This window comes from Pseudochaenichthys georgianus, chromosome 8 (assembly GCF_902827115.2).
Source record: "Pseudochaenichthys georgianus chromosome 8, fPseGeo1.2, whole genome shotgun sequence".
Taxonomy (NCBI): domain Eukaryota; kingdom Metazoa; phylum Chordata; class Actinopteri; order Perciformes; family Channichthyidae; genus Pseudochaenichthys; species Pseudochaenichthys georgianus.
In genome coordinates, this window is record NC_047510.2 from 21,527,795 (window position 1) to 21,538,450 (window position 10,656).

Below are 10,656 nucleotides of genomic sequence, written 5' to 3' on the forward strand. Positions count from 1 at the left end.
TTTTCTTCAGTAGCTGCTTGGTACACCGAAAAGATCTGAAAGCTTTTTCCAAGAGTGTAAAAGTGCATCTGCATTATGATCAATGTGAATGTTTGTTTAATCAGAACCATATCTCTTGCTGGCCTCTGCTGTTTATATAACAAGCATACTGCAATGCTTTTAGTGACATTTAGAGAGATTTTACAGCAAGCAATGTACTGTATGAGGCCAACCTCACGGCATTTCGTGTTATCGTCACGAAATATTATGTAATCTATTGATTCCTGTTCACCGACACCATTTTCCGATTGTATTCATGTCACACAGAACGAAAAGCAATGTATTTCTATTGGCAATAGAATTACATTGCTTTTGAACACGAATCAATAGATTACATTTCGTGACTATAACACGAAATGCCGTGAGACTGGGTTGATGAGGCAGTGTGGTGGAAGTAGTAGGCTAGTATTGTTTTGTTTTTTAACTCAAGTAAAAGAGGCAACGGCAAAGAAATAATACTCTATCAAAAGTAGGCTACAAGGCATCCATGCATGTGCCCAGGGCCCCAGTACGTTTTCTAGTATATTTAGACGTCTGCGCCCTAACGTGAAATTATGCTCTTATTTTGAAGGACAGGTGTTCTTCCTCTTCAGAGTAGCTCTGCTTTTAAAAGACAGGCTGTGCACACTTTCCTCTAATTAAGCTAATTAGCCCTTCCGTGTCTTGCTAGCTCTGTTGGCAGTTCAGGCTGTGACTCAAACGACACCGTCATGTTTTGTTGTCTAAATATACTGCCAGTCCCACTGCAGGTAGAGAATTTAATCAAATTGTACAACTAATTTGTAAATGGAATGCTTTCTGATACAACTAGCCATGAGAGGTTCATGGTCAAAAGTAATCATCTTTAAACGTTTTGGTTTCCTAACAGTGTAAATTGTCTTCCAATCTAAATTGAGCTATGGAGTAAAACTTCAGGTAGCAGTTCAAGTATAACTTTTTCTCAAATGTAAGTTTGACTACTGCTCCACATTTATTGAATTTCCTGAGTCTTTTACATGTAATTTTACATCACAAAATGTAGTAGAAATAAACGAAATAGCCTACCATTAAAGGAGGCTAGTTAGCTTATTTTGAGCTAGTCAAACTTGCTTGCTGCAGTCCAACTAGTTTATAGATTACATTTATGATGTATATGAGTGCCAGAAAATATTTTCTTGATGCTTCTTTTTTGAGGAATGTCATTTACAAATGTGTTAAGTTAGTTTCGTATTTTATTTAGAAGTAGTCCCAAGGTATACATATCCAAATAAAAAATCTTCCTCAGGTCTGCATGGGATTGTGCCCGGATATCACAGAAGAGGGCAAAAAGGCTAAACTGCGGAGCTCTAAAATAGAGCAAGACATTTTTGAGCATGCAAGGACTGAGATGAATGTGGTGAAAATCCTCATGCTTGGTAAGTTAAAAGCATTTAAACACTACTGCAATGCATCAGGTTTCCCTCGAGGCCTATTGGCCTTTTGAAGTAAAATCATGTATCTGGTTTGTGTGGTAGGAGCTGCAGAGAGCGGAAAAAGCACCCTCATCAAACAGATTAAGATTATCCACAGTCATGGCTTCTCCAAACAGGACCTCATGAGTTTCAAGGTACTGGAGAGCTGTAAATCAAAAGAAAATGAGCATTAATTGTAACACCCTGAATCTCAAACAACTTGAAGCGCATGAATTATGTGGGAAAAGTTTGATTGTCATTCCCTTCACAGCCCGCGGTACTAGACAATTTGCTGACCTCTATGAAGTTTGTTCTTCGAGGAATGGGGATGCTGAGGATTAACCTAGCTAACAAGAAAAACAAGGTAAGGAATAAAGACACAGTTTTAGATTAAAGTCCTGCAAAGTCTGTTTGCAGTGCCTCTTTGTCACACTAGATGTCAGTCTTCATCTGTATACTACACTTGTCAGTAGATGATTGATAGAGATTGTAGTCATTATAACTTCTGATATTGAACAAATGAGATATTGAGCACCTCTTCTTTGGAATAGTCTTCCATTTCAGATCTGCAAAGCTATTTCCGTTGACTCCTTTAAAAGAAAACTGAAAAACCATCTCTTCGCATCTGTCTTCCTTTTAAACTAATTTCCATCAACTAGTTTCGGCTCATCATTACCATCACTTCAGTTGCATGCTTTTATCCCATGGTAATACTTATGTTGATGTATAATACTTATATAATTGTTATGCTATGACTTTTGTAATTTGTTTTTGTCTTTGCTTTTGTTTGCTTTGTACAGCCCTTTGAGGCATTTCTTGTGATTTGGGGCTATAATACATTTTGATTTGATTTGAAAGGCACAACATATTGGTCCAGTTTTACCTTCAGGCATTACATTACTTTTACATTTGGGGGAGAAAAAATGACATTGACTTCAAATGTAAATGTATATCGGGTCATCTAATTACCTTTTTTGTCCCATTTACTACAGATGCATGCTCGCTCCATCTTGTCCTGCAGTCAGTGTTTGGGAGACGACGACGAGCTGCTTCCTTTCGTGGCTCATGCCATATCTGCACTTTGGGCCGATCAAGGGGTGCGGGCAGCTGCAGCCAGAGGTTACGAGTTTGAGCTGAATGACTCTGCACTGTAGTGAGTAGAATGACCTTAAGTGACCAATTATGACAGACAGTGGAAATGTCAAGGGAAATTGCACAGTAAGAAGTGTCTTGTCACCCCTGATCAATACAGAGCAACAGTAAAGCAGGTGCTGAAAAAACCTTGTCTTCAGGAAATGATTCATGTGACATTTGTGGATCGGGATGCCTAATTGGGAGCAAATTAAAAAGCAATGTTTGCAGATATCCAGATAGATAGGGAATTAGGGTGGAGAAGATGAAACGGACTATATTAAAGAGTCTTCTTTAATGAGAAAAGGAGTCAAACGGCATCATAGGTGTGAAGCTGTTGGGTAAGGGGGGAATGCTATAGAAGTAGCATTAGCTTCTAATTCAAATATTTTGATATAACTGTATTTTACAACATTACATCTCACTGTGTTCTTTATACACCATTTAACAATTATAAACAATCAACATATGTCCCAGTTAATGTCCTGTTGCAGAGCAAGAAACCCATAAACTACATTTATATATACATTTAGCTGTTGCAGTGTAAGTGAGTAACATCAGCTGACAGGAAGTACATGGACCCAAGCTGTTTCTAGAAAATCTGTTTAGTTAACAAGGTATTTACTAAGAAAGTTTTCCTAAAATTAGATTTGAGAAAACGGCGATATATATCAACCTTGCTTGCAATATAATTGAATAGTATCATTATACGAATTGCCAGATTCTCACCAATACACATCCTAGCAGAACTGTTTTATTTATAACCTGTGTCCTACAGCAGTTGTGCCCTACAATTTGTTTATCAAAAAAGAAACGACCGGCGAGTGTCATGAAATCCAAACCTTCCCACTCTGCATAGATCCTTCTGGTGAGTGTGTTGTGTCATCAGCTGAAGTGTGGAACATTAACTGAAGTGTGGACACATTTTTGCTAAATGGCAATTTTAATTATTTATTAAAAGATACTCCAGCTAACCAGACTGACAGAAATGATGTGACGGACACATAACCGGAACTCGATTAGTTTTGCTGCTGGAGGATGATATGAATCTCCGCTGGCTGTCTTGCGGTGTTCTCACTCTGCTGGACCCCACACTGATTCCCCCTGCAGAAATATTGGATTATACGTATCGTGACACACTTGATTTCCCCAGGACGTGAGGGCACGTCAACGTGTAAAAATACTTCTTGGACATTAGCTTTGGCATGAACCGAACACTCAATGTAGCTGGAAGGAAATTTGAAATTACAGGGAATTAACGATAGATATAATCTGTGTTTTAAACCTTTTAATTTATAAGGTTTCATGAATGTGAAGGGTTCATTCAACAAATGACCCAATGGACACGTCTCACTTTGTAATACCTGACATTCTTACTTATCTGTAATTGGTGGTATTAAATCAATGTTAAAATGTTTATCTATACAACAAGGGTCTAGCATAACAAACCTTCCTGCTGCTAGATCTTCACATCTCGTGGACAGGTCAGGTTACAGCACACATTAGTTCTCTGAATGAAGAGTTTTTTATATATCATATTTGTGCTCCATAACTAGCATTTCACTCCCATAGCATTGTCAAACCCATTATGCACAGCTGGAAAACTAAAAATAAGGATACACATATTATACCTTTTTTATTTTCATCCACGTGTTTTGCCTATCAAAAACACAATGTATGTCGGTTTCATTTAAGTGTATCACTTGAGGGAATTAATCAGATTTCAAACCGCTCCCTCTCGAGTCGCACAATACTTTTTTCCGGCAGTAATACTCCCCAACACCTTTAAGCAGACTTTGTATAAAATGAGTAACACAAGCAAAAACTGGATGTGCATCTCCTAACAATTGACTTTTGATCTTCACTAGTTGATGCAGTTTCTTTCGTTTTCTTCCCTCCGCAGTTTCTTCGAGAACCTGAGTCGAATAATTTCTCCCAAATATGTTCCTATGGTGACGGATGTTCTGAGAGTGAGAGTGAGGACCTGTGGAATCATTGAGACGCAGTTTCAGCTTCATGACGTGATCTTCCGGTAAGGCTTTCTACACTGGCAGGCAAAGCCAGCAGTGGTTGCAGCTTCTTAGCTTAATGAGAGGGTTATGTTTTTGGAAAGTAAAAACCCAAACCAGAGAGGAGGTGTTCCAATTTATACGCCTGTATCTCACAATATTGTAACTGAACAAAAAAAGTACATTTGACAAAATGGTGGCTGTGTTTGTTTTCCTCCAAGCACATTTCACACCTCTTTAATGGAATTTGAACTGAAACTGGTGACAATTCGATATGGAAATATCCACCAATAAATAACTTTTCGGAAATCAGCGACACATTGGTTTTCCAACCAACGGTTTAACAAAGAAAAACCCAAACTCTAGTTTATTGAGGACTTTAATGTTCTTTTCCATCAGAGTTCCTTCACTGTTCACGGAGTTGGTGTACGCTCTATACAATGTCTGCTGTCTGCAGCTAGCTGCTTGTTGAGCCTCTGGAGCTTCAGCCTCAGCACCAACTCTTGAAGGGTCGCTGATAAAGCTGAACTCTCCTGAGCTGAGGGAGGCAGCTGCCTGAGACTCAGACATGAAATATTAATGTCTTCACTGTGCCTGGTTATTCCAGGAATAATAACACACATGTAAAGGAAGTGTAGACATAAAACATACAACAAAAGTCACCCTCCTTTCCCCTTGGACCTTTTTGTTTTCAGAGTAAGCAACCAATCAGGATTCTCCCTGCACCGTGTGCTGTGAAGGCATTCGGTGTGCTTGTTATAATAAATCTAATCCATACAGTCAATGACTTGATATATATTGCACTTTTTCGTGGTTAGAACTGCATCACAATGCTTCACTTAAGAGATGTTAAAGAATTGGACAATGTTGTAACACTCTTTAATTTAGATCGTGTGTCATCAAGATGTATTTTTGAAATAAAATAAAAGTGACACTGTGGAGCCACTGTGTGCTTGAGTGATGAAGAGTGAAGATATTGTGTTCTTGAAAACGAGCATAGCATAATAAGGACACCTCTTACTGGATGCCTTAGGTCAGGGGTCTTCAACTAAAATTCAACGAGGTCCAGTTAGAGAAAATGTCCCCATGCAAAGGTCCGGAACATCAAAATGTCTAACTTGCTTCATGAATTAGTGTGATATATATTGAAGTGACCTGTAGCTTTATCAATGTCTGCATAATCAACAACTGACTGCCAATCAAATAAAGTACAATTTAAAAACAACAATTTATTGTCAATTAACATTAAATACTGTGGATATGTGTAATGTTCCTCTCGGGCTGCATTTACAAATAAAATGGAGAAAATAAATAAAATAGCTTTTGAAAATATGTGCTTAATTTTAGATAAATAAAGTGTAGCAGCAGCGTGAGTGTCCCTTTTTTTCTTTGTTAACCGTTTCACATCATGACTTAATAGTTTCAGCCGATTATAGAACAATATCAGTCTTTACACATCATAACAATTGAACAGTTTCAAAGTTTCTCTTTCTTTCCCTCTTATATTGCAGTCCCCCACTCACTTTTTAAAATTCAGTGTGAGAATTGAGCTTGTCCTGCCAGGAGTTTGTAAATCTGGGCTGACATGGAGTCAAGTTGTACTTTTTACAGTATTACGGCTTCTACAGATGACATTTTTTTATGGATTTTTTGTCAAAGCACTTAAGCTATTCATTGCTATCGGGATGTTAAGAGCATTCCATGGAATATAACAAAAAGTGTATCTCGAGCCGGTTTCTGAAACTTACCTACCCCACCTTTAAGTTAAAAATCAAGGGTTTTTATTATTATTTACAGCAGGGGTGGGGAACCTTTTTCCTTTCAATTTTTACAACATCCTCCGAGGGTCGTACAAATTATTGAACTCAACCTTTGCTTAAAATATTGAAGTTAAAAGCATCAATCTGGTACACTTTGAGAGCAACATTAAGAGATCTATGGATACATCTCTCAACATCCATATGAAACAGAACTGTAAGCATATTTTTCTTTTTGGATATTTTACAAATCACTCCCCTTTTAAACTCTATTCTTGTTATTTTTAACAACTTTTTTGTTACTGTCATATAGTATTTTATACCAGTTTTTCATTTAGTCTCATTAATAACTATAATGACCATATCAAGGTGTGCCTTAACCTCACTGAGCTGAGGATATTTGAGCCTCTCAGGAGATAGCTCTCTTCCACCTGGTTGTAGAAAAGCTCTTTAAATTCGTTAGCATAGCTAGCTAACCAGATGCTAATAACAACAGATCGCCACTGTGTTTACAACTAAAGACACAGCCACGCAAACACTGCGGCATGTGTACGGCTCCTTATGGATTATTATCCTTATATGCAATATTTTAAGGGCTGGAGCGGCGTTCCGGTGCTCAGCACTCCTTTCAGACGAGACATATACCACGTGAAGACACGGAAGACAGGTTACGCTCGTGTTGTGTTCAAGGAACCTGTCCTTGGCCAGGAAAAACAGGTACTCGCTTGTTTAATTATTTTTGCGGTCTATATTTCTTCTTCTTTTGTGAAGTGAGAAGTTGTCCGTCAGTCGAAAACTCTTCGGTTCTCCACGAATTACACAAGTCACCCAAATCAGCGTTAAAAAAGCGCCGAAAAATCGCCGGGAAATCCCCTATTAATGTATTGATTATAGCTCAGGTCCGTATAGGTCGGCGTCCGGATCCGGACCGCGGTCCGCCTGTTGCCGACCCCTGCCCTAGGTGGTTTTCACTTTATGGCTCAATTCAATAGTGATATTTTCCCACGTATTCCGACCTGTATACGTTTCAAGGACTGTTTTTGCTTTCATAGAAAACTCTGAAAAACTTTAAAAGCCTTATTTTGTACAGCATGGACCTTTTTTATTTTTTAACGCAGAAACTACTGCCGTCAAATGCCGTAGTTGAGGCTTGTTGTCCCCCAGTTTGTTAACCCTGACTCTCGCCCCGGAGTAAACGCTTCATTGCCTCTGACATGAGTACTGCAATCATGCACCTGGAGACTGTCTGGCCCAAATGGAAACTCATTACCTGTGTCAGCGAGACCCTCCACTTCACTTTGTGAAAGATCACTTTTTGAAATGGATTGCCCCAATATTTGAAATGGGTTTGGATTATCATTATAATTTTGTATCGAGTCATTTGTTCAACATTTGTCATGTTGCCTATGATTAAACGTTTTATTTTTCGATTAACTCTTATCTAAGATCTTGCAAAATCGGAAACATCTTTTAAATCTCTTCTCAAAACTTCACTTTAAAAAAAGTGCTTTATTTCCAACATGTCTTGTTATTACTTACTTACTACATTTTTATATAGCTTTTTAGGGATTTTGAAAAAAAGGTGTTTTGTTAGTTGTATGATTTTGTTAGTTGTATGTTTTTAAGTTATTGTAGGCCTGAAATGTTTGGTTTCTTTTTAAACTATGAACAAAAATCACTTTGTAACTTTTTTTTGTTGAAAAGTGCTGTATAAATAAAGTGTTTTATTATTGTTCCTTAATTATAATGTGCTCATTTGACCAGTCTCTTGGAAATGGTCATGCACAAAGAATCAAACTTTTTCTATGTTCTTGCACATGTTGTCTATGTGACCATAAGGAACTCATTGTATGATAGACAAGGCAAGTTTATTTATATAGCACTTTTTAACACAAGGCAATTCAAAGTGCTTTACAAAAAATGAAAGACATTTAAGAAAATGGAATTTAAAATCAGTCATTAAAAAGAAAAGCTAATAAAATAAACATTAAAAGAAAAAATACATGGATGGATTGTGTTTGCTTATTGCAGGATGTATGACGTCGGGGGTCAGCGCAGTGAGAGGAGGAAGTGGCTAAGCTGCTTTGACTGTATTCAGGTTGTGCTGTTTGTCGTGGCCCTCAGCAGCTATGATATGACACAGACAAAGGACCCTTCAGAGGTATGTTAGGAAAAACACTAATCCCATAATACTAATGTTTTTTTGTTTTTTGTATTCACTGAATACAAATCGAATTGGGTGCAAACTACATCAATTGTATCTGTTTCTCCCTTCCATATTTTTTATTTTATTAGAATCGACTGCAGGAGAGTCTTGAACTTTTTACATCCATCTCCACCAACACCGTCTTTGGCAGCACCTCACTGGTAAGTTTATTTGCACATATTTCCGATGGCTTTCTGAAAGGGCAGTATGCTAAAAATAAAATAAGGCCTCACTTAAGAGCTTTATGTTTATTGCCTCTGCCTGTGTGTTATGCTCTTACGGTCTGTTTTTTTAAAGCTCATCTAACTCTCTGGAGGTGACTGAAGCACTGAGTGGAGCTTTGAGTAATCCTTCATGCCAAACAGACTGGACACAAACTGGCTAGGATTGACATGCATAATTGGCAAACAACATTTAATTGGGATGTAGGGCATGTGGTTTCTGTTTAGCAAGTTGGCTGTGAGCACTGTTTAACACTGTCATTTAGTTTGATTACCTGTTAATGAGTTGTTGGGGCTATTTAGCACGAATGACTTGTTGCTCAGCAGCACTTATATATGCACTTGATTGACTCGAGACATTTAGGGGGAGGGTTATCGTACAGCCCTGTTTAGGACTTCAAAGTTGTGCTTTCATACACTCCAGTAATGCTGAATCCAGTTTTTAGTGACAGTCTTGTGTTTTCGTGGACTGCTCCATGGACTAGTCTGTTCACCTGCAGTGTATTAGTGTTATAGAGTGTGTGTGGTTTTAGCTGACGCCTCGCAGGGTACTTTCTATGTATGTTATGGACGCATGTATGTACCGTGTCCCTTGTGAGTGGAGAAATTCACAATGTCCTCATTACACAGGATGTATCCTGACATTTCTGTTTGTATACAGCACTACGGGAATTATATTTTATTTATGAGGGTGATGCTTTCATTTCTTATTTTCAAACTAATGTTATGCTTGTGAAACAGCTTTTCAGAATTGTACCGATGTTATACTGTTGAATGATGGAAGACAATCCTCCTGCCAGTACTGGGCCCTTTATAGAGTGTTGTGTACACTGTTAATTTAAACTTTACACTTTTGGTGTATATCGCTCCTCTCTCACCTACAGATTCTGTTCATGAACAAAACTGACCTTTTCCGGGACAAGATCCTACACTCCGGAAGACACTTGAGATATTACCTTTCTAGTTACAAAGGTATGTTGGCGAGGATGGCTTTTTCAAGTTTGAATGACGTGAGAGCTCAACTTTTAATACTCTGGTGGGCACATTGGACATATTTTCTAGTCTTATATTCCTCTAGGAATTAGTTGTATGTGGGTCTCTTTATTTTTTTGCTGGATGTGTCGAAGCATCCCCTCTGTCCGTGGGGTAATCAGAATTCCTCCTGGCCAGAGGCTTCACACACAGTCCTCTTTTTGTTTGTATATAATTTATTCTTCCCTTTCATGGTCATACATATTTTCGACTCAGTCGCAGCAACTCACAGGTGAACTTTGCATCATGTTTTATTTGGGAATTGAGGAAAACTTTTGTACAGAATATCACTGTTAGCCATGTTCTTGTTTTATCAATATTAATGAATCGGACTGAATCAGTGGAGTTTGAACTCTTCACTTTACCGAACACTGTTGGTCTCAAGATCTGTCCTTTGTTTTCCTTGATCCTCCTCCAGGAGCAGATGGTGACGTGGATGCTGCAGCCCACCACATCACCGCCATGTTCTCCTCGTGTAACAGCAGTCCTGACAAACCCGTGTACCACCACTACACCACTGCCACAGACACCTGCAACGTGCAGGTGGTCTTCCACATGGTCATAGATCAGGTCATGAAGGCCAATCTAGCTGATGTCCAGATGCTATAAGTTTCCTGAAGGCTGCTGAGATGTGAATCATTTTAAAGTTAACTTTATTTAGTTTTCCTGTGGAAAAATGTTTTTACTTTTTTTTTCTTCACAATTTTAAATAATTTATTTAAGAAGCTAATATGTTTAATATTATGAGGCTGAACGTTCCCTAGTACATTTTAAATAAAAATATGTATTGATACGCATGGTCTATTTTTTTTAAAGCCATTTATTTACAAT

The 10,656-nt window shown here is 38.1% G+C and overlaps 1 protein-coding gene across 2 annotated transcripts; it reads left to right on the top strand.

Annotated features, from left to right (window-relative positions):
* Positions 1–669: 669 nt before the first annotated feature.
* LOC117450528 (guanine nucleotide-binding protein G(o) subunit alpha-like) lies at positions 670–10,561 on the top strand. 2 transcript variants are annotated; one of them, XM_034088345.2, is made up of 11 exons: positions 702–788; positions 908–985; positions 1,304–1,433; positions 1,533–1,624; positions 1,741–1,833; positions 2,462–2,622; positions 4,504–4,632; positions 8,398–8,527; positions 8,662–8,733; positions 9,678–9,765; positions 10,244–10,561. In XM_034088345.2, the coding sequence occupies exons 3-11, from the start codon at positions 1,310–1,312 to the stop codon at positions 10,432–10,434; spliced, it is 1,080 nt and encodes a 359-aa protein (XP_033944236.1). In that variant the 5' UTR covers positions 702–788; positions 908–985; positions 1,304–1,309; the 3' UTR covers positions 10,435–10,561. The 2 variants fall into 2 exon arrangements, with proteins under 2 accessions (XP_033944235.1, XP_033944236.1); XM_034088344.2 differs by lacking the exon at positions 908–985 and having other exon boundaries at positions 670–788.
* The last annotated feature ends 95 nt before the right edge of the window (positions 10,562–10,656 follow it).

Coding starts and splice junctions, on each gene's coding strand:
- LOC117450528 (XM_034088344.2), top strand. CDS start 750: ATGTTTTGTTGTCTAAATATACTGCCAGTCCCACTGCAG. Junction 2,623..4,503: donor CTGAATGACTCTGCACTGTA/GTGAGTAGAATG, acceptor TTCCCTCCGCAG/TTTCTTCGAGAACCTGAGTC. Junction 8,528..8,661: donor AGACAAAGGACCCTTCAGAG/GTATGTTAGGAA, acceptor TTATTTTATTAG/AATCGACTGCAGGAGAGTCT.